This window comes from Phyllobates terribilis, unplaced genomic scaffold, assembly GCF_046119375.1.
Source record: "Phyllobates terribilis strain yellow unplaced genomic scaffold, ASM4611937v1 Scaffold_12__6_contigs__length_324123572, whole genome shotgun sequence".
NCBI lineage: Eukaryota > Metazoa > Chordata > Amphibia > Anura > Dendrobatidae > Phyllobates > Phyllobates terribilis.
The window spans coordinates 291,351,879-291,376,130 of NW_027362772.1; the positions used below are offsets into that span (position 1 = coordinate 291,351,879).

A 24,252-nucleotide genomic window follows, 5' to 3' on the forward strand; every position below is an offset into this window, starting at 1 on the left:
ATAGGAGACCAGCTCCTTTATAATGAGAACATTTCTTTTACTGAGACCCTCCTCTATGTCTCTTCAAAGGGGTATTTGGTAGCATCCAAATTTTTGTAAACCCTTGCAGTCACAGTATAGGAGACCCACTCGTTAATAATGGGAACAACAAAGCATAGCCGGCTGATGGCTCTCTAATAATAGCGAGGACCGACTGCTTGCCCTTTAAGAATAGTAAGGCTGTAAAAATAGTGTTTGTGACTTTCACAATCCCTCCTTCATAAATGAAACAGGATGTGTCTGATGATGTGTCACACACCACATGGTCACATAAGGTTGTAAAATGTTAAAATGACATTTCCTGGTGAATGCATTTGTCTTGGTTGAAAGCAATGCAAAAGTGCAAAAACGCATCAAAAACGCTATGTGTGAACATAGCCCAAGGTGTGGAGGAGCAGTTTTGGTTTTGGTTGTTTATTTTACCTTATATACAAGTCATTATCCTGGAAAGGATGTTCCTTAACATATTTCCCAGGAAAATCCATTTTGGTTTCGTTTTTGTATGTTTTATTGTGAGTCCATAAAAATGGCGTAATACCTCTGACAACATTGTTTACAGCAGTGACCTAGGAGTCAGAGATGCTTCCAGGGGTCTTCCTCATACTGTTCCCATGTCATTTGAGCACTGTTCCCATCGTTTTTTTTAAGGCCCTCTGCAGACCGCCGGGGGGAGCCGCCTGAAAAATACTTGAGTTTCCCATAGACTTTAATTGGGCTCGTTACTCGGACCGAGCACTCGAGCATTCCAATTTGCTTGACTCGAACAACGAATATTCGAGCATTTTAGTACTCGCTCGTCACTAGTGATGATCTGATTAAGCTGTTTGAGAGAAGCCAAAGGGGTGTAAAAATGTCATGAGAGTAAAAGGGGGGTACTCTAAGGAATCTAAAATGTAGCACACATTCTGGTTTGCTTCATGCATTTCTTACTCCTTGTTTCCATATGTGTCGCTTTTTGATCTTGCTTCCTTCAGTCTGAATCTAGAATGTTCACAATTCAATAAGAACAATGGAAAGGATTGCATGATCAAGCGTTCAAACTTTTGACTTAAAAAAAGATAAAGTCTTGTGGGATGATTGCACGAGTTCTTATTTTTTCTTATTTCCAAGTTTCAACGTCTATGCTTACTTACAGACCATAAATTCTCTATATGTTTTTGTAAAGATAATAAATTCTATGTGCACATATAATGATACATGCTCCCATGACTGACTAATTTATGTGATAATACTGACATCCTAATACTAATTGATACAATTTGTAGATTACATCCTGGTAGTCATGTATATAAACACTGTGCATGAGTCTCTGGAATGACCCAGTCGGTGATACCAGACAGAACGATGGATTCTAGCACCTTAAACTACTATCCTACTGATGTCTTCAATTCCAGAAAACATCTAGAAGATTACTTTTCAGATATAAAGGTCTCTGAAAACGATTTCTTGAGATTTCTCATTGAAAATCTCCATCACGTTTTCTCGGAGGGTACGTATTAATCGAGTGAGGTTTGTAGGATTCTAATTTTTATTAATTTAGAACACATGTAACGGTTACCAAAGAAAGATAGACACCAAAAAATAGAGCAAAGAATTGGGTGGATAAAATTAAAATTGCAAATACTTTATTCAGAAACATGTAAAAAAATTATAAACATCGTAAAAGAAAAGAAAACACCACAGATGGAACAATAGGTGGGTGAACCTGGACAATGAAGTATGAAGGTAATACCTATGTATAATGTCACATCACAAAAGGTGGGTATATCAATTTATACAGACATCAATAATAATCCAGGGGTGCTTGTACACAGTAATCTCTCGTTATGCATAGTAAAATGTACACTGCTCAAAAATATAAAGGGAAAACTTAAACAACACAATGTAACTCCAAGTCAATAACACTTCTGTGAAATCTACCTGTCCAGTTATGAAGCAACACTGATTGTGAATCAATTTCTCCTGCTGTTGTGAAAATGGAACAGACAGCTGGTAAAAATGATAGGCAATTAGCAAGATACCCCCTATAAAAGAGTGGTTCTGCAGGTGGTGACCACAGACCATTTCTCTGTTCTTATCCTTTTTGGCTGTTGTTTCGGTCACTTTTTCATTTTGCCATTGCTCTCACCCCTAGAGGTACAGTAGCATGAGGCGGTGTCTACAGTACAACCCACAGAAGTTGCTCAGGTAGTGCAGATTATCCAGGATGGCACAGCAGTGCAAGCTGTGGCAAGAAGGGGAGCTGTGTCTGTCAGCACAGTGTCCAGAGCATGGAGCAGAGACCAGGAGATGTGGAGGGAGCCATAGAAGGGCAACAACCCAGCAGCAGGACTGTTACCTCCTCCTTTGTGCAAGGAGGAACAGGAGGAGCACTGCCAGAGCCCTGCAAAATGACCTCCAGCAGGACACAAATGTGCATGTGTCTGCACAAACAGTTAGAAACCGACTCCATGAGGGTGGTATGAGGGCCCAACATCCACAGATGGGGGTTGTGCTCACAGCCCAACACCGTGCAGGACACTTGCCATTTGCCACACAACACCAGGATTGGCAAAGTCGCCACTTGTGCCCTGTGCTCTTCACAGATGAAAGCAGGTTCACACTGAGCACATGTGACAGACATGACAGAGTCTGGAGACGCCGTGGAGAGCGATCTGCTGCCTGCAACATCCTTCAGCATGACCGGTTTGGCAGTGGGTCAGTAATGGTGTGGGGTGGCATTTCTTTGGAGGGCCGCACAGCCCTCCATGTGCTCGCCAGAGGTAGCCTGGCTGCCATTAGGTACCGAGATGAGATACTCAGACCCCTTGTGAGACCATATGTTGGTGCGGTTGGTCCTGGGTTCCTCCTAATGCAGGACAATGCCAGACCTCATGTGACTGGAGTGTGTCAACAGTTCCAGCAAGATGAAGGCGTTGAAGCTATGGACTGGCCCATCCGTTCCCCAGACCTGAATCCGATTGAGCACATCTGGGACATCATGTCTCGCTCCATCCACCAAAGTCACGTTGCACCACAGACTGTCGAGGAGTTGGCGGATGCTTTAGTCCAGGTCTGGGAGGAGATCCCACAGGAGACCATCCGCAACCTCATCAGGAGCATGCCCAGGCGTTGTAGGGAGGTCATACAGGCATGTGGAGGCCACACACAATACTGAGCCTCATTTTGACTTGTTTTAAGGACATTACATCAAAGTTGGATCAGCCTGTACAGTCATGGCCAAAAGTATTGAGAATGAGACAAATAGTAATTTTTCCAAAGTTTACTGCTTCATTTTTTGTAATGGCAATTTGCATATACTCCTGAATGTCAAAGAGTGATCAGCTTAACAGCAATTACTGTACTTGCAAAGTCAACATTTGCCCAGAAAATTAACTTTAACCCCCAAAACACATTTCAACATCATTGCAGTCCTGCCTTAAAAGGAGCAGCTAACATCATTTTAGTGATTGATCCATTAACACCGGTGTGGGTGTTGATGAGGACAGGGCTGGCGATCAATCAGTCATGATTAAGTAAGAATGACATCACTGGACACTTTAAAAGGAGGCTGGTTCTTGGTATCATTGTTTCTCTTCAGTTAACCATGGTTATCTCTAAAGAAACACGTGCAGCCATCATTGCACTGCACAAAAATGGCCTAACAGGGAAGAGTATCACAGCTACAAAGATTGCACCTCAGTCAACAATCTATCGCATCATCAAGAACTTCAAGGAGAGAGCTTCCATTGTTGTCAAAAAGGCTCCAGGGCGCCCAAGAAAGACCAGCAAGCGCCAGGACCGTATCTTAAAACTGTTTCAGCTGCGGGATCGGACTACCAGCGGTGCCGAGCTTGCTCAGGAATGGCAGCAGGCTGGTGTGAGTGCTTCTGCACGCACTGTGAGGCGGAGACTCTTTGAGCAAGGGCTGGTTTCAAGGAGGGCAGCAAAGAAGCCACTTCTCTCCAGGAAAAACATCAGGGATCAACTGATATTCTGCAAAAGGTACAGGGAGTGGACTGCTGAGGACTGGGGCAAAGTAATTTTCTCTGATGAATCCCCTTTTCGATTGTTTGGGACATCTGGAAAACAGCTTATTCGGAGAAGAAGAGGTGAGCGCTACCACCAGTCTTGTCTCATGCCAACTGTAAAGCATCCTGAAACCATTCATGTATGGGGTTGCTTCTCAGCCAAGGGAATCGGCTCACTCACAGTCTTGCCTAAAAACACAGCCATGAATAAAGAATGGTACCAGAATGTCCTCCAAGAGCAACTTCTCCCAACCGTCTAAGAGCAGTTTGGCGCCCAACAATGCCTTTTCCAGCATGATGGAGCACCTTGCCATAAAGCAAAGGTGATAACTAAATGGCTCATGGAACAAAACATAGAGATTTTGGGTCCATGGCCTGGAAACTCCCCAGATCTTAATCCCATTGAGAACTTGTGGTCAATCATCAAGAGACGGGTGGACAAACAAAAACCAACAAATTCTGGCAAAATGCAAGCATTGATTATGCAAGAATGGACTGCTATCAGTCAGGATTTGGTCCAAAAGTTGATTGAGAGCATGCCAGGGAGAATTACAGAGGTCTTGAAGAAGAAGGGGCAACACTGCAAATATTGACTTGCTGCATTAACTCATTCTAACTGTCAATATAACCTATTGGTACTCATAATTTGATTGCAATTATATTTCTGTATGTGATATAAACATCAGACAAACACTAATAAAAACCAGAAGCCAGCAGATCATGTGAAAATATAATTTTGGTGTCATTCTCAAAACTTTTGGCCATGACTGTAGTGTGTTATTCCACTTTAATTTTGGGGGTGACTCAAAATCCAGGCCTCCATTGGTTAATAAATTTTATTTCTATTGGTGAATTTTGTGTGATTTTGTTGTCAGCACATTCAACTTTGTACAGAACAAAGTATTCAATGAGAATATTTCATTCATTCAGATCTAGGATGTGTTATTTGAGTGTTCCCTTTATTTTTTTTGAGCAGTGTACAAACATCCCATAACTATCGCCTCTAAATGACAGGTAAGAAAAATTACAAATCAACATGTCAAGGATAAATCATGCATATTCTATGCTTCTAAATAAAGAATTTGCTGTTTTATTTTTGGCCACCAAATTATTTGCTCTATTTTTTGATATCTATGATTCTTATTTGGCCTAAAGGATTTATTTATATAGGTGTATTTATGTTACCGAAGAAAGACCACAACTAATTACAAACCGGGCACATTTTACTCTTCTCTGTGATTTGCCTGAATCATTTTTATTCCTTCACTTTCCTGCTCATCTGATGAAGAAAATGACGTCTTGAGAATATTTTTGTCCCATTTCAGGAAAAATTTGAGGATAATGAAAGATCAGCTAAATATAAATCAAGGCTGAAATTTATTTGGTGTCAGCTTTTTTTAATTATTTGATGTATATTAGTTTATATTTGGTTCCACTCCAACTTCTCCATTCTTAGGTTGGGCCAACTCGTGTCCAATCTGCCGTTCACTCCATGCAGAAAAACCCAAGGCAAAAGAATTAACTCTGACCAAGATAACTTTTTTGGTCACATAACATATCAGTCATAACTCATCAGCCTGTATCAATCCACAATAAAAGAAACAACATTTGTGGTGTACCACTTGGTGACACTCATATCGGGGTTGTTGATTGTGAGATTCTATACAAGGGCAGGTTCTGTCAGGAGATCTCAAATATAAAATATGTAAAACTAAGTCAGAAAGAAAAGTTAGTACTTGGCCCACCTGGTCTGATGCTACTCTACGACAGTTCAGGCTACTGAGCTACAGTTCTCCAAAGACCATGTACAACCCATCATCGGCAACTTCTGTGAGGTTGGTAACCCAACCCCTCCATCTGTGATTGACATGAATCACATCCCCTTTGTCAACCATCAATCAAAGGTGGAGGAACTGAGAAGGCTCACAAACGTTGCATAAAAATAGTCTGTACATGGCCACTACAGTGAGAGTAATAATTTAACCACTTAACGATCATGCAATTTTTCATTTTCGCTATAGTTTTTTTCCTCTTATGCCAAGAGCCATAACGTTTTTATGTTTTGTCGACATATCCATGTGAGTGCTTCTTTTTGCTTGTCGAGTTGTACTCTTGAATGACACCAACCATTTTATCATGTGATTTACTGGACAGCATGAAAAATCTTCTAAGTGTGGCTAAAAAGCAAAAAATGACTATTGCGCAATTGTTTTTTTTTATTTACATCACTCATTTTACGGTAAAAGTGACTTGGCAATATAATTTTCTAGGTCAGTCCATTTACAGAGATACTAAACATGCATCGTTTTTGTTTTATTTAAGTGGTGGAAAAAAATACAGAAATTGGTAAAAAAAATGTTGCTACTGATGCCATTTTCCCGAGAGCTTTAATGTTTTCAATTTTTGTTTTATGGAGCTGTGTGAGGGTTTGTTTTTCTGCCCCAAGTTGATGTTTTTATTGATAATATTTTGGAGTAGATACTATGTTTTGATCGCCTTTCATTACATTTCTACACAATTCTAGCATTATAATTATTTTTCCATTATACCGTTGAGTGATTGGACTAATTTATTTTATATTTTGGTAGATTGGACTTTTACAAATGCAGAAATATCAAATATGAGTATTTTTTAGTTTTTTTATTTCTTATTTTTTGTAGGAAAAAAAGGGTCTCATATGAACTTATAAATACATTTGTTTTTTTCACATTTTTTTTACTGTTCACTGTATTTGTAAGTTCCCTTAGGGGATTTGAACCTGAGGTCATTTGATGACTTGTGCTATATAAAGTAATGCCACAGTATTGCTCTATTTAGCAAAAATTATGGTTTCGTATGAATGCCAGCCACAGTCTGGATTTCTCAGGAGTATAGTCATGACAACCTACGTCACCGGAGCGCTGATGGGCACATAGAATGGCGCACCTCCTTGAAGGCACAATGTAAATGCCACTCTCACAGGTTGCCACTGATATTTAAGGATGGAGCTCTTCTGCACTTGCAGCTGTTAGAGTCAGATGATGGCTGATTAATAGTGTTGAGCCACCCCCGTAGTGTTCGAGTTCGGTTCGGTTCGTCGAACACCCTTGTGTTCGCCGAACTGTTTGTCGAACACCTTCGAACACCGTTAAAACCAATGGCGGCAAACAAAAACACATAGAAACACATAGAAAACACCTTCAAAGGTGTCCAAAAGCTGACAAACTGCTCAGAAGACATAACTAACACATGGAAAAGTGACAAGTACATATAGTCATGCGAAAAGAAAAGAGGTGGAGGAGTAAAAGAAGGGGGAGACACAGATATAGGCATGTCATGCCCTTCTAAAATCCAAAAAGTGAGAAGCCGACACGGTCAGTCCGTTCCTGCCCGTGCCACCTCCGTGTCGCCGGGTTTGTGCCAGAGCCGCGGTGGACCCTGACGGCCGCCCCCCTCTCCCAATACTGGTGCCTGTCCGCTGGTGGGTCGAGCGAGCCCCTCTGTGGTGGAGGCAGCTCTAAGCTTTTTAATTTAAATTGTCTCTCTAATTTGAATGAATACACTTTAAATCCTTTTACAAGGATCTATTGGAGGGCAAGTCTCATGCCAGCAGCCGCGTAATTCCAGCTCCAGTAGCGTCCACTAAAGCTGCTGCAGTTAAAAAGCTTTTATAAGGATCGAGCTCGGCTGTCCACCGCAAGGCATCCTACCGCCAGTCCCAGCCCCTATGCCTTGGGGTGCCTCCTGATGCTCTTCACTGAGTATCCCGTGGTCCCGAAGCATTTCCTTTGAAAAAATTAAGTGTCCAAACTACAGGTGGTGTAGCTTGCTTAACAGCCGGGATAATCCGCTGACTAGAAGACACTGCTACTAGGCACAAAGTATTTCCTGGGCTAGATTCAGTTAAAAATTTGTAATTAGATACTCTCGTTGGATGCTGAGAAAGCATCCCATAGAGTCTCCTGGCATGCCATATATTATTCTCTTAAAAAGCTTGGGGTAGGGGTCTAGGGGACCCTTTTATAGCCAAAATCACGGCCCTGTATCGCAATACGTCACCTAGGCTGAAGATAAATGGAACTGTAGCACCCTGAGGGCTCGGTTGCTACAGAGGTATTGCACCTCACCCAGAGGTGTGATATCTCACTTTCAGGTAAGGATGGAGTGTGGATCAGGACCCAGACACCTGCATGCATTACACCACATTGCCGTGGGGCAGGGCGACCAATATGCCCCTGAGATGGGCACGACAGTCCCTGTCCCTGGCTGGAGTGGGGGGAGGGAACACTGAGGAAGGGGATCCCTGTAGTGCAGGAGCAGGGAGGAAGCAGTTCCTGGGTGCATTGAGAAGGGAGTATAAAAGATGAGCACCATCTTAGTTCAGTGCAGAGAAGTCTGAGCAGAAGTGACAGGGAGCAGGGGCTCTGCATGAGCTCTGCTCCGGAGGCGGGCCTAGTAACAGAGGCCCAGGCCTGGAAGAGGGAGAAGGAAGGAAGACGAGCGGAGAAGGCTCCAGGAACGAGGAACGAAGGGATCCCAGGGGTGTGGTCGGGCGAGTCGCCACCGCACACCCGAATCCACCTGCGTGGAGGGGTCAGGCCAAAGGGGGAGACCGGTCCCCGAAACTAGTGGAGGCGGGAAACGACCCTCAGCTAGAAACCGGAGGCTGTGACATTTTATGTGGCGCAGCCCCTCGCTACACCCGCTAGGAAGGCACCACATAGGGTCAGGGAAACTGGCGCCAAGTTTACCAAGAGGAGGCCCGAGGCAGCCGGACAGAAGGGTTGGTAAGAAAGGCCAGACAAAGGACACACAAAGGGGGTCCTGTGAAGCGCTCCAAAGTTATCTGGGAGTTGTCTGAGCCCCTCACCTGGTGAGCACAGTACGACGTGGGCAGCCGTTACCTGCATAAGTGGTCTGGATAATAAGAACTGTGAGTAAAGGCCCTGGACTGCATCACTGACTCCGTGTCATTACTGCTGCTGCCCTGCACCATCACCCCCATCCTCCGCATACACTGCCCTGATGCTATACTCCTCCCGTGGGGAGTTATGCTACGCTCTGCTGCACCCACAACACCAGCCTCAGCGGTCTGCCCTGCAGCGGCGGGTTCACTCTGACCGCAATCCACGGGTGGCGTAGTCGGACATTTAAACATCAAAACCACATAAATAGTTCCGCCAGTGGTTTGACCGCCCTGAGCCACGGAACCGGGTCGCCGCCACGGAGACTACAACCACCAGAATCCACCAAAAAGGGTCCGACTCCGGGTGTCCCAAGGCCCAGGGGGCGCGTCAGAACATTTTCATCACCTTTCATAATCACCAATGGGACAAGGCAGGGATGTCCTCTGTCCCCTCTCTTATACATCCTAGTGACGGAGCACCTGCTCTCATCAATTCGCCATAACCCCAATATTAGGTGGATTGAGGTGGGAGGCACCGAGTACAAGTGCTCTCTATTTGCTGATGATGTCCTAGTATATATCACTCAATCACATATATCCATCCCTGCTGTTATGGCTGAAATAGATCACTTTGTTACATGGTCAAATTTTAAAATCAATGCAGCGAAGTCTGAAGCCATCGATGTCTCCCTCCCCAAATCCATACAGGATCCCATCCAGTCCAACTTTCCCTTTGCCTGGCCCTCACAGGGTATCAAATACTTAGGAATTCCTATTCATAGAGACCTCTCCCGTCTATGTTATCTTAATTTTGGGCCCTTTATTGAACAACTCCATACAGACCACGGTTGGCAAGTTAGAACTGTAAGATTCACTACGTGAACCACTGGTGTTTTGTGGAAAAGCACATGTACACTGTGTTCCAAATTATTATGCAAAAAGTGTTTAGGAGTGATAAGGTAAGAATTTTTTTGTTTGTCAGTTAAACTCATTGATGGTGATGTGTGTCAGGGCTCTTTATATCACTGTAAGCAATTGCAGACACCTGTGCTAATTAGTTTGGCAGGTGTGTCCAATGAAAGGCAAGACTACTTAAGAAGGCTGTCCCACATTATTAAGCAGCCTACATTTTCTGCCAAAATGGGAAAGAAAAAGGATGTGTCGGCTGCTGAGAAGCAACAAATTGTGGAGTGTTTAGGTCAAGGCATGACTACAATCAACAATGTGCGATGATCAGGATGAAGTGTCTTGGCAATCAAGAAGTATGTAGCTGATTCACAGTACACACGTGTGCGTGCTGATAAGGGCAAATTGAGGACTCTTTCCTACAGGCAATTACGTCAGGTTAAAAGAGCAGACTGATGAAGACTGATTTCAAAACTGTTTTGTTCACGGATGAGTGCCGTGCAACGCTCGATGGTCCAGATGGATGGAGTGGAGGATGGCTGGTTGATGGACACCCCACGCAAACATGGCTACAGCGCCCACAAGGAGGAGGTGGAGTAATGTTTTGGGCTGGAATCATGGGGAGAGAGATTGTCGGCCCCTTTAGGATCCCTGAAGGGGTAAAGATGAACTCCATAATGTATGTGGAGTTTCTCAAACAGCACTTCCTGCCATGGTTCAAGAAGAAGAACCGTGTATTCCACAGCAAGATCATTTTTATGCATGATAATGCTCCGTCTCATGCTGCACATAACACATCTGCATCTCTGGCTGATATGGGCATAAAAGGGGACAAACTTATGGTGTGACCCCCATGCTTCCCTGACCTCTACCCCATTCAGAACCTCTGGAGCATCATCAAAAGGAGTGTCTATGATGGCTGGAGGCAGTTCACATCTAAGCAACAGCTCTGGAAGGGTATTCTGTCCTCATGCAAAACAATTGAAGCAGAAACCATCCAAAACCTGACAAATTCAATGGACGAGAGAGTTCAGAAGCTCCTTTCGAACAAGGGGTCCAATGTGAAAATGTAACATCACCTAGAATAAAGTTTTGAGTTGAAAACTGTTTGATTTCAGTTTGTAATAACCTGCTAATGCTTATAATTTCAAAAATGACCATTTTTTTGGTTTTTATTAAAATGAAAAGGTTGATCGAACAGTGTGGGGGATCTAAGAGTGTGGCAACCCAGTAGTCAGGATTACTTCGAATTCTGACAATCTGAGGGTCATGTTGCAGGTAGTGCAGCAAGAAGGCACTTATGTGTCTTGCGCATCTCGGAGCCCTAAAATTATTTTCCGGGCTAGATGCAGCTAAAAATTATTATTAATTTTAAATCTGGTGGAGCTTAGTATAGATGGCCTAATAGAATCAGTACTGCACACTGCTACAAAGCCCAAATTATTTTCCAGCCAAGATACAGATAAACATGATTAGTAATTTTAAATCTGGTGGAGCTTAGTATAGATGGCCTAATAGAATCAGTACTGCACACTGCTACAAAGCCCAAATTATTTTCCAGCTAAGATACAGATAAACATGATTAGTAAATTTAAATATGGTGGAGCTTAGTATAGATGGCCTAATAGAATCAGTGCTGCACACTGCTACAAAGCCCAAATTATTTTCCAGCCAAGATACAGATAAACATGATTAGTAATTTTAAATCTGGTGGAGCTTAGTATAGATGGCCTATTAGAATCAGTGCTGCACACTGCTACAAAGCCCAAATTATTTTCCAGCCAAGATACAGATAAACATGATTAGTAATTTGAAAGCTTAAAACGGTTTGTGAGGTGATTTTAACCAATCATCAAGCTTTTACTCTCCTCAGGATGACACAGGGGTAGAAAAGTCGTTTCGGATCCATGATTTGTTCATCTTTATAAACGTGAGTCTGTCTACATTATCAGTGGAGAGCCGCGTGCGCTTATCTGTCAGCACACCACCAGCAGCGCTGAACACACGTTCAGACAGAACGCTGGCTGCGGGGCATGACAAGATCTCCAAGGCGTAAGTGGCTAGCTCCGGCCATTTATCCAGATTGGAAGCCCAAAAAGAGCAAGGGTCCAGTGACACAGTCATGGCTTCAATGTTTAATTGGAGATACTCCTGTACCATCGTCTCTAGGCGTTGACTATGTGTCAGACTTCTTGTCTCCTGTGGCCTTGCAAAGGATGGGCTAAAAAAGTGGGGAAATGATTCCGCAAAATTGATGTTACCAGCAGATACTGTGTTTCTGTTACGGTTTGAGTGCTGAACACTCGACGGTCCCACGGTTGGCAAGTTGGAACTGTGAGATTCACTACGTGCACCACTGGTGTTTTGTGGAAAAGCACATGTAAGATTCTGCAACAGTCTCTACTGATACTCCTGCATGCGTGCATCCCTTTCTATGGCAGGAATAATTTCTGCAAATTTACTTTTGTACCGGGGATCTAACAGTGTGGCAACCCAGTAGTCAGGATTATTTCTAATTCTCACAATTCAAGGGTCATGTTGCAGGTAGTGCAGCAAGAAGGCACTCATGTGTCTTGCGCATCCAGGAGCTCCAAGTCCCTGTTGTGTTGGTGGCGAGGTAACAATCATGCTTCCTTCCTCTGTCCTCTCCCCCCAACCTCGCACAACAGAAATGTGATCAAGGTCTCCCTCACCTGATGAGTCTTCCATCAGTTCGTCCTCCACTTCTTCCTGGGCTCCTGCACCTTCCTCACTAGTTTGGCTGCTACCATGCGCCCTGGTAAAACCATCTCCCCCACCCTCACATGCCTGCCGCCTTGGTGCTGCCGACCGTCTGGACCTTGCAAATGTTAGCACTTCCGCATACAACTCCTCCTCCTCTACTTCCTCCACCTCCTCTTGTGCCACCACCTGACTCCGAATTCTGTTTAACATGTGCTCCAGCATGTAAATCACCGGAATAGTCATGCTGATAATGGCATCGTCAGCACTAAACATCTTCGTCGCCATTTCAAAACTGTGCAGAAGGGTGCATAGGTCCCTGATCTGAGACCACTCCTCCAGCGTGATTTGCCCCACCTCTGGATCTCGTTGGCCTAGGCTATACATCAGAACGTATTGCACCAGGGCTTGTCGGTGCTGCCACAGTCGCTGCAACATGTCCAGAGTTGAATTCCACCCGGTAGGCACATCGCATTTTAGCCGGTGAAGTGGCAGGCCCAACGACTTCTGTAGAGATGTAAGTCGCTGAGCTGCGGGATGCGAACGGCGGAAGTGAGCACACAGCGACCGTGCCCTCTGCAGAAGGCCATCTAGTCCGGGATAGTGGGCTAAAAATTGCTGGACAACCAGGTTCAACACGTGAGCCATACAAGGCACGTGTGTGACACTGACCCGGCGAAGGGCCGCACCCAGGTTTGCAGCATTGTCGCACACGGCCTTCCCTGGTTTCAGGTCCAGTGGCGTCAACCATTCATGAAATTGGTTCTCCAGAGCTGACCACAACTCCTCAGCTGTGTGACTCACATTTCCCAGACATTTCTAAGTAAAAACCGCCTGATGACGTTGAGCCCTACTGCCAGCATAGTAAGGAGATGTGCAGGATCCCTTTTGCGCAGTTAGAAAGCTTGTGGCATGACCAGACAGGCTTTGGGTGCAGGTGGAGGACCGAGAGGAGGTTGAGGAGGCAGAAGCAGTGGAGGAACTTTGAGATAAAGAGGATTGACGCACAACTCGTGGGGACGGCAAGACTTGGACAGCAGCCCCTTGTCCTGCTGTCACCATAGTTACCCAGTGCCCAGTCAGCGACATGTAACGCCCCTGTCCATGCCTACTCGTCCAAGTGTCTGTGGTGAAATGCACCCTGTCACACACAGAGTTTCTCAAAGAAGCGGTGATGTTGTGTGCGACATGCTGGTGGAGCGCAGGCACACCTTTCTTTGAGAAGTAGTACCGAATGGGCATCTGGTACTGGGGCACTGCGACGGACATAAGGTCTCAAAAATCCTCTGTGTCCACCAGGCGGAAAGGCAGCATTTCTGTAGCCAAGAGCTTGCAGATGCTGAAATTCAACCTCTTAGCTTTCTCATGGCTAGGAGGAAATGGTCTTTTACTTGTCCACATCTGAGGGACCGAGGGCTGGCTATTGTGCTTAGACGGGGTTGATAAGGGTGTCCCCGGCAAACTGCCGGTCTGTGAGGAAGATGCAGGCGGACATGTTAGGTTGCCTTGATCCAAAGGTGGTGCTATCGATGTCGGACAGCGCTCAACACCAGCTGGTGTTACCACCTCCAAAGAAAATGATGACCTGCCAATCACGCTGGCTGTTGTGGGTAAAGAGGTGGCAGGTCTGAGTCCCAAAACAGGTGTGACTGCTGTCCCCCCAGTCACAGAGGATGAAGAGGCCGTGGATGCACAAGATGTGGCAGACGGTGGTTGGCCCGGCCGGCTAGGCCTCATTGTAGCACAGTGAGCTTCCCACTGCAACTTATGCTTCATGTCCATGTGCCGGTTCATGCATGAAGTACTCAAACTATGTATTTTTTGGCCTCTACTTAGCTTTTGCTGACAAATGTTACAGATAACACAAGTTGGGTCATCTTTATCGATCTGAAAAAATGCCCAGGCTATGCAAGGCTTAGCACCCATGCGACCTGAAGAGCCACCACGACTTGTGGTGAGAGGCAGAGTTGTGTTTGAGGATGCAGTTGTTGACGTGCTTCCAGTACTACGTCTCTGTCCAGGAAGGCGCAACCTGACCTCATCGTCACTAGCATTCTCCTCCACCTCCTCTGCTGACCTCATCTCTTGGCTGACTGTGGGTTGACAGTAAGTGGGATCTCCAACCTCATCATCATCACCCTGTGCGTTATCACACCCGTCGTCCTCAGAGCCAACTTGTTCCTGCCCTGACAAAAAACTAAAGTTGTCGCTCCAATCAGGTATTTGAGTCTCATCATCGTCTTCCTCATTGTCTCCACCAACAGCAGTTACAGTTTGGGAATGAGAGTCTACATTATGGTCAGAACCTTCAGCCGTAAGAAAGGGATCTTATCACATTGTCCGCTAAAAGAAGTAGACATTTTAGTTTGGCTGGAAGATGGTCTTTCTTCTGCAGATGTTACTGTTGCTTTAACACCTACCCCACGGACACAACCTTTTTTCCCCTTCCCAACACGCCTATTCCCCTTTCCACCAGCAGCAGGCCTTTTTCCACTCATTTTGGTGGTTAACTAATTCACAACTCTGGAGTTGTTTGCACAAAAAAACAATGGATGGGAACCAAGCAGAGCTGATTGGCCAAACTGTGGTATTAGGCCAAAACTATTGGCTGGGTTAGATGCAGAAAAAAATTATATTCAATTTGCAACCTGATGGAGGTCAGTATAGATGGACTAATAGACCAAGTCCCACACACTGCTAGAAGCCCAAATATTTTTTCAGAGCTAGATGCAGAAAAAAATTATATTCAATTTGCAACCTGATGGAGGTCAGTATAGATGGACTAATAGAACAAGTCCCACACACTGCTAGAAGGCCAAATATTTTTTCAGAGGAATCCAAGGAATCCAAGTTATCTGTAAACAGAAAGATTGTGAGGGAATATTTAGCTAACATGAATGAGTTCAAGTCTCCAGGTCCAGCTGAATTACACCCCAGAGTACTGAAGGAGATCGTAGAAGAAATTTTAGAACCACTCTCCATAATCTTTGAAAATTCTTGGAGAACAGGAGAAGTCCCAGAAGACTGGAGAAGAGCAAATGTTGTTCCTATCTTCAAAAAGGGGAAGAAGGTGGACCCAGGGAACTATAGGCCGGTGAGTTTGACTTCTATACCAGGAAAGATCTTTGAACAAATTATTAAACAACATGTATGTAAGTACATGGATAAGAATGAAGTGATTAACCAGAGTCAGCATGGGTTTGTAACTAACAAGTCATGTCAGACTAACTTAATTTCCTTCTATGACAGAATCACTGACTGGGTGGATCAGGGAAATGCTGTAGATATAGTATATCTTGACTTCAGCAAAGCATTTGACAAAGTATCTCACACCATCCTTATTGAAAAAATGACCAAGTATGCAATGGACCAGGCAACTGTTAGGTGGATTCATAACTGGCTTAGTGATCGGACTCAAAGGGTGGTTGTAAATGGCTTCACATCCAGCTGGATGAATGTCTCAAGTGGGGTACCACAGGGCTCCGTCCTGGGACCTGTATTGTTCAACATCTTTATCAATGATTTAGATGAAGGAATTGAGGGTAAACTGATTAAATTTGCTGATGACACAAAGCTAGGAGGGATAGCTAATACTAGAGAAGAGAGAGAGAGGATTCAAAAAGACCTAAATAAACTGGAGCAGTGGGCAGCAACCAACAGAATGGTTTTTAACAGGGAAAAATGCAAAGTACTACATCTGGGCAATAAAAATGAAAAAAGCATATACAGAATGGGAGGAATAGAGCTAAGCAACAGTACATGTGAAAAAGACTTAGGTATACTAATAGATCATAGACTGAACATGAGTCAACAGTGTGATGCAGCAGCAAAAAAGGCAAATACAATTCTGGGATGTATTAACAGAAGCATACAGTCTAGATCACGTGAAGTCATTATCGGTCTTTACGACTCTTTGGTCAGACCTCATCTGGAATACTGTGTACAGTACTGTGTACAGTTTTGGGCACCACATTTTAAAAAAGACATAGACAAACTGGAGCAAGTTCAGAGAAGAGCGACCAGAATGGTGACTGGTCTGCAAACCATGTCCTATGAGGAACGGTTGCAGGATTTGGGAATGTTTAGCTTGCAAAAAAGAAGACTGAGAGGAGACTTAATAGCTGTCTACAAATATGTAAAGGGCTGTCACATTGTAGAAGGATCATCTTTATTCTCATTTGCACAAGGAAAGACTAGAAGCAATGGGATGAAACTAAATGGGAGGAGACACAGATTAGATATTAGAAAAAACTTTTTGACAGTTAGGGTGATTAATGAGTGGAACAGGCTGCCACGAGAGGTGGTGAGTTCCCCTTCAATGGACGTCTTCAAACAGAGGCTGGACAGACATCTGTCTGAGATGATCTAGTGAATCCTGCTTTGAGCAGGGGGTTGGACCAGATGACCCAGGAGGTCCCTTCCAACTCTACCATTCTATGATTCTATGATTCTATGATTCAGAGCTAGATGCAGAAAAAATTATATTCAATTTGCAACCTGATGGAGGTCAGTATATATGGACTAATAGACCAAGTCCCACACACTGCTAGAAGCCCAAATATTTTTTCAGAGCTAGATGCAGAAAAAAATTATATTCAATTTGCAACCTGATGGAGGTCAGTATAGATAGACTAATAGTCCAAGTCCCACACACTGCTAGAAGCCCAAATATTTTTTCAGAGCTAGATGCAGAAAAAAATTATATTCAATTTGCAACCTGATGGAGGTCAATATAGATGGACTAATAGACCAAGTCCCACACACTGCTAGAAGCCCAAATATTTTTTCAGAGCTAGATGCAGAAAAAAATTATTTTTAATTTGCAACCTGATGGAGGTCAGTATAGATGGACTAATAGACCAAGTCCCACACATTGCTAGAAGCCCAAATATTTTTGCAGAGCTAGATGCAGAAAAAAATTATTTTTAATTTGCAACCTGATGGAGGTCAGTATAGATGGACTAATAGACCAAGTCCCACACACTGCTAGAAGCCCAAATAATTTTTCAGAGCTAGATGCAGAAAAAAATTATATTCAGTTTGCAACCTGACGGAGGTCAGTATAGATGCACTAATAGACCAAGTCCCACACACTGCTAGAAGCCCAAATATTTTTTCAGAGCTAGATGCAGAAAAAAATTATATTCAATTTGCAACCTGATGGAGGTCAGTATAGATGGACTAATAGACCAAGTCCCACACACTGCTAGAAGCCCAAATATTTTTTCAGAGCTAGATGCAGAAAAAAATTATTTTTAATTTGCAACCTGATGGAGGTCAGTATAGATGGACTAATAGACCAAGTCCCACACACTGCTAGAAGCCCAAATATTTTTTCAGAGCTAGATGCAGAAAAAAATGATATTCAATTTGCAACCTGATGGAGGTCAGTATAGATGGACTAATAGAACAAGTCCCACACACTGCTAGAAGCGCAAATATTTTTTCAGAGCTAGATGAAGAAAAAAATTATTTTTAATTTGCAACCTGATGGAGGTCAGTATAGATGGACTAATAGACCAAGTCCCACACACTGCTAGAAGCCCAAATATTTTTTCAGAGCTAGATGCAGAAAAAAATTATATTCAATTTGCAACCTGATGGAGGTCAGTATAGATGGACTAATAGAATGATGCTATGCCCAAAAGGTTTTACTTCACTAGGTGCAGTAAAAAAATTGGTATTCTATACACAGGTGGTGTAGCTTGCAACACAGATAGGCTACTCCACTGACTAACACACTCTGTAATAGGCCAAAAAGGATTAGCTTTGCTAGATTTAGCCAAATGCTGTGAAAAAAACTTGCACAGCACTGGCACAGACCTGCCTGGCAAAAACTGATAGGAACTGATGTAACTTAGTCCTGAAAAGAACTGCAATTACAATTAGTCTTTACTCCCAACCTATCTATTTAAGAGCACAGACCTGCCTGATAAAAGTTGTAGGAAATGCTTCAACCTAGTCCTTAAAAGGACTGCAATCACAACTATTCCCTACTCCCAAGCTATCTGTAGATTTGTGCGAAAATTGGCTTGAAATTAACAAGGTATAGTGCACACAGCAACAGCGGTGCCGTCTAACACGCAGCTGCAGCAGTGAGAAAATGGTGGCGACGGGGAAAATGGCTGGGTCTTATAGGGCAAGGACATGTGACATACACTGCCAATGACACATGCCCTTGCTTGTGTGAAAAAAAGCACTTCGCTCCGTGTGTGCGCTGCTGATAGGCTGACAGATTGCACCTCCCCACTGCAAATGCGGGAAAGAGAAAAAAAAATGGAGATCTTCATTATTCCTGCAGAGATCCATCCCCTGCCCCTCCCCCCGCCCTGCTGTACACTCAAACTGCGTATTAACATTAATTTTCATCATTACTGAGAAAAAATCCAGTTATGATTTTGGTGCACAAACAGTTATCGAACATAATGTCGAACAGCCGAATTTTTTTCAAATCGTTTGTGTTCGCCGAATGGCTCGAACACCGCCCAAAACAGCTCGAATTTGAGATTGGCGAACAGTTCGAGTCGAACAGCGCTCATCTCTACTGATTAATTATCACAGCCATCATCTGTTTGCAGAGATGTGAGCTCAGCTTGTGAGACCGCAAAAAAGTGACGGAGTTGGCATATGACGTACCTGGAACGTCATATGTCGATAAGGGATTAACATGAATTTTCGAGGGATACCGCGCTGCAGGTGTCTAAAAAACAGATTGTTTGGATGGTGACTAGATGCCACTCTTGTGACAACGTTTTAGCAGTGGGAAACCCAATGTTAGTTTTGTTTTTAAGAAAACTCTGAAATTTTGCGGGTCCATAAGTAATTTTTTCACAATGCTATGTCTATTTTTATGATTTTTATTTATGGCTGTTGAGGAATCTAGATCGGTTGAATCACACCCTTATGTGGACACCTGGAACCATCTAAAGACTTCAAATCTCTGTAATGCTCAGGTGATTACCTTAGGGTTACTTTTATGCTGTTTGTTCTTGATACTGGCTATTGGAATTGTGTTTCAATGAATGCATCCAACTATAGAATTTATCAATACCTTCATACAGTAAATCTAACAGATAAAACAGTGATTACTTTATTTTGCTTTAAAAATGTATTATTTTTTTCATTTCAGGTAATATTAAAGGGAATGTCTTAATTGACTTCAGGCTTGGTTCCCAGGTTTATCATCTGTATTCAGCCTCTGACTATTTTAAAGACATCATAGTCCTGAAGGTAAATGACGGATCCATCACGGAGCTGGAGAATTGGCTGAGTGCACGTCCAGGAGCATTTGATTGGAGCCTTGCCGCAAAACTTCTCAGTCAGATAGAAGGAAAGAGGTAAAGTATTTGTCTGAATATTACATGAAACTAACACCTGATGCCACTTCATCATTGCCCCTGATACTGATGGTGGGACAATCACTTTCTTTGTCTTTCTATTATTTTTTTAGTGACCAGTTTAAGGACAAAGACGAAAAAGTGAGATCAACAGTTAGACGTGTTGTGAAAGTTTATCCTGAGAAAGAAAGTCTGATAGATCCGATGGTCTCACAACCAGCAGATGCTGTGATCAGTGTGGAGCTCCTGGATGTTGTCAGCCATGACAAAGATGAGTACATGAGATATCTCAGGAAGATAACACAGTTGCTGAGACCTGATGGACACCTTATATTAATTGGAGATTCTGAGGCTACATACATGAAAGCCGGTGAAGATAAATTTCATGTTCTCAATTATGATCAGGATTTTCCTAAGAAAGCTCTAGTTGATGAAGGCTTTAAGATTGATTACATTAAGGTTGAGGGGAGAGAAGTTTTGAGTGACCTTACCAATTCTAAGGCTTTTATGTTCATTGCAGCTCAAAAGAAGAACTAGGTTGAAACTTAAAAAGTGAACATATCATTAGTTCATATGTTAAGCATAAAAATATATAGCAACATAAAATGTAAAAGGCTAAAAAAAATAAATATATATTCAGTGCTTTTATGGGGGCCTTGCCTATAACTAGTTCTGGGTGATAATGCTGAGACCTGATCTGATCACCTGAGAGATGAAAGAAGCATAACGTTTTTGGATCAGTTGCTGCTTGTTCTTCTGTTCTCTATTTGCTTTACATGAGTAGTGTAATAAAGTGAAGAGCATTCACCTGTTTGTGTCTTTTACTTTGAATGGGGACAGTCATCTGCTTTATGGGTTTTACACAACTTTATTAACGAGTCAAAAATTCTGATCCCGAGATTAGAAATAAATATAATCTACTTATGTTCCACAAACAATCTCCCTGGTATTGTAATTCAGTCCTATTCAAGGTAACAATATGTGAAGATCTCAGGTTGTGGGTTCCAAATATTCACCTAGGCAGGTTAATGATGTAACAATATTATATTCCTTACATCAAGGTTTTACAAAAGCTCCAGTTAAATGGCCAAAATACAATTATCTCAGTTCACAAGATCCTCTCTCAGGGACGGTAGTTCCACTGCCTTTGTACCAGTAGATACTCACTGTCTCCCAACTTTTGGTTGGCCCACAGATTTCGTATCTCCAGCCAGGATAGTCTGTATTCACATTCCACAATCCTCCTGACGACAGATAAAACGATGGAAGCACAGGTATCCAGCTGCAACAATCCTTTAAGAAAGTTTAAATCCATTCGACAGATCCCACAACTGTAGCACATTTATCCAGCCCAATCGGTACTGATCTCCAAAACTCCATAGACCATCCACCCATCCCTGGGCTATAAGACCTCAGTCTAGATCCTATCCATTCAGCGACATTCCACACAACTCCCTGACTAAACATGTGGCTTATTGTCTACCTCCCTGGGATCAGCCTCCTGGGTGGGCAGCCTCCCTCTTAGACAATTACATTTAGCTGCAAGAATGAAAAATATTTCAGAAGCCCATCACTGGAGAATGCATGTGAGACCCCCTTGGGTGACGGTTCCGCTGGGTCCACTTTTCTCATCCACACAATGGGCCTAGTGTCTGAGAGAACAATGGCTTAAGGCCCCTGACCTTTTGATGAGATTTACCTTTTTGCTTTTACATTTGACTTGTGCAATCTCTTGTCAGGCCTTAAATATACATAAGTTCCAACCAGCATGTCTTCCTCTGCTTACTGCCACTAATGAAAACACTGACTCCTGAAGTCGAACACTTTACAAGTGAAATTAGTGTACATAAACTGCCAACACTGCAGAACATTAATAAAACAAAGCAAGCAAATCACTAATAAAACACAACAATAAGATCAATGGCACCCGTGCTCCATGCTGGAAAAGGTCCAATAGTCTTTAGCAAGTGGCTAGCTCCTCACACAATGCAAAACCATTCATGGCCCAGAACCTGTCAGTAGGATTTTGCTACTTCTTTTGAGAGCATTGAGATGTGGGCAAAGAGAGCTTGAATCCAATGATGTTTTACTTAGTTTACTGGAAAGAAAAAACCTGAAGGTCTGAACTGAAACGTAAGTAGATGAACATGCAAAATGTAAATGCATGTTCACACAAGGCCATTAAACAGAGAGAAACCAAAGACAAGAAAAATACCCAAATAACTGAAAGTAAATGTATAAATCGCACAGTGCAAAAATAATGATAAATAATAAAGGGTATTTAGTTAACATAATTTTGATCAAAATAATGTGAAAGCCATCCCGCCACTTCACGGCAACCCTTATGGGACAGTCCTAACTCTAATATTAAAAACCTTACCATTTGTCAAGTGACATACATATGGACAAGGGCAGAGAGACTGGATCCCTAGTGTGAGCATAAGGCTGGGGCAGAATGACCGTCTCAGCCCAGACAAAGGGCGGCCACACCCTTTTATATGCACTAAGCATACTGACTGCAAAGAAAAAACCTGAAGGTCTGAACTGAAACGTAAGTAGATGTGCATGCAAAATGTAAATGCATGTTCACACAAGGCCATTAAACAGAGAGAAACCAAAGACAAAAAAAATACCCAAATAACTGAAAGTAAATGTATAAATCGCACAGTGCAAAAATAATGATAAATAATAAAGGGTATTTAGTTAACATAATTTTGATCAAAATAATGTGAAAGCCATCCCGCACTTCACGGCAACCCTTATGGGACAGTCCTAACTCTAATATTAAAAACCTTACCATTTGTCAAGTGACATACATATGGACAAGGGCAGAGAGACTGGATCCCTAGTGTGAGCATAAGACTGGGGAAGAATGACCGTCTCAGCCCAGACAAAGGGCGGCCACACCCTTTTATATGCACTAAGTATACTGACTGCAAAGAAAAAACCTGAAGGTCTGAACTGAAACGTAAGTAGATGTGCATGCAAAATGTAAATGCATGTTCACACAAGGCCATTAAACAGAGAGAAACAGAGAGAAACCAAAGACAAGAAAAATACCCAAATAACTGAAAGTAAATGTATAAATCGCACAGTGCAAAAATAATGATAAATAATAAAGGGTATTTAGTTAACATAAGTATTTAGTTTACTGGAAGCAGTGGTTCTGACACAATGAGAGTTTTTAGATTTGGCAATACAGCAGAGCTGAGAAAGCTGCCCACGCCCACACCACAACTAACCCTGCCCACACCACAGCTTCCCCCGCCCACACCAGGCTCTGTTTGTACATTGTCTATAGACAGTGAACTGCTTATCACAGGAGGGGGCAGAAGCTGACTAGCATGCACTCTGTCTTGTAGCTGCTGTAGTCCGGACAATAATAATCACCTGATGATAAAACCTTTAGTGTAAGTAAACTTCAGCACACAGCCTGACATGTGACACATCATTGAATTCTGTGTCTCAATCCTTACCTAATATTACATAGCAAAAACCTGCTGACAGCTTTCCTTTAAGTTGACACATTTTTTCTTATCTTTGAATAAAACACATCTGCAAGAGACATCTGCAGTTCATTGCACAATATCTAAACATTTCCAGAGCTGCGCTCCTATAATTCTCAGCCTGTGGAGAGCTTAATTTTGTGTAAATGCTGCAATACAATGATATGTATTGATCGGATAGCATTGCGGTGTATAGAAAATTGCCACATTTCAACAAAAACATCAGCTTGCCATGCAAAAAAATTATCCCCCACATAAGTCCAGTAATATAAAAATTAAAGAAAAATTACAAGTTTCCAAAAAAAATGACACAAATCAATTTGTGTTTATACATTTGTTTTTTTTTCACTCCTTAAATAATAAGAAAATCTATTCAAGTTTGGTGTCACTGTAATCACATTGTCCTGGGAAATCATGTTACCAGGTCATTTTTACACATAATGATCACTGTAAAAACAAGTCCCCAAAAATTGCAAATTTGCATTTTTGCTTCAACATTTCACTTCATATTTCCATATTATAGCAATTAAGGTACCCGAAATCAGATCCCGACAGATTGATTGTCTATCATAGGATTAGGTCATCAATATTAATGTCTCAGCAAAAAACAACCATGATGATAAGTGTTATGTTTATCGCCAGCTTAATATAACATTATGCTAATTACAATGATACAGATCCTTTACCTATTAAATATAATGGGATATTCTAGTAATAATAGTAATGTAATAACACTAATTGAAATATAAAAAATTGTGCACACTTACATTAAAATATAAAAGAACAATACAGATGTGACTTCTTTACCTTTTCTTTTGGCACCGTATAATCCTGAGATGTCTAGCATG

The 24,252-nt window shown here is 42.6% G+C and overlaps 1 protein-coding gene across 1 annotated transcript; it reads left to right on the top strand.

Moving 5' to 3' along the window:
- Positions 1 to 1,383: 1,383 nt before the first annotated feature.
- Positions 1,384 to 20,435, top strand: LOC141171812 (nicotinamide N-methyltransferase-like). Its single transcript, XM_073655445.1, has 3 exons — positions 1,384 to 1,528; positions 19,691 to 19,898; positions 20,012 to 20,435. Exons 1-3 carry the CDS (start codon positions 1,384 to 1,386, stop codon positions 20,433 to 20,435), a joined length of 777 nt encoding a protein of 258 aa, XP_073511546.1.
- The last annotated feature ends 3,817 nt before the right edge of the window (positions 20,436 to 24,252 follow it).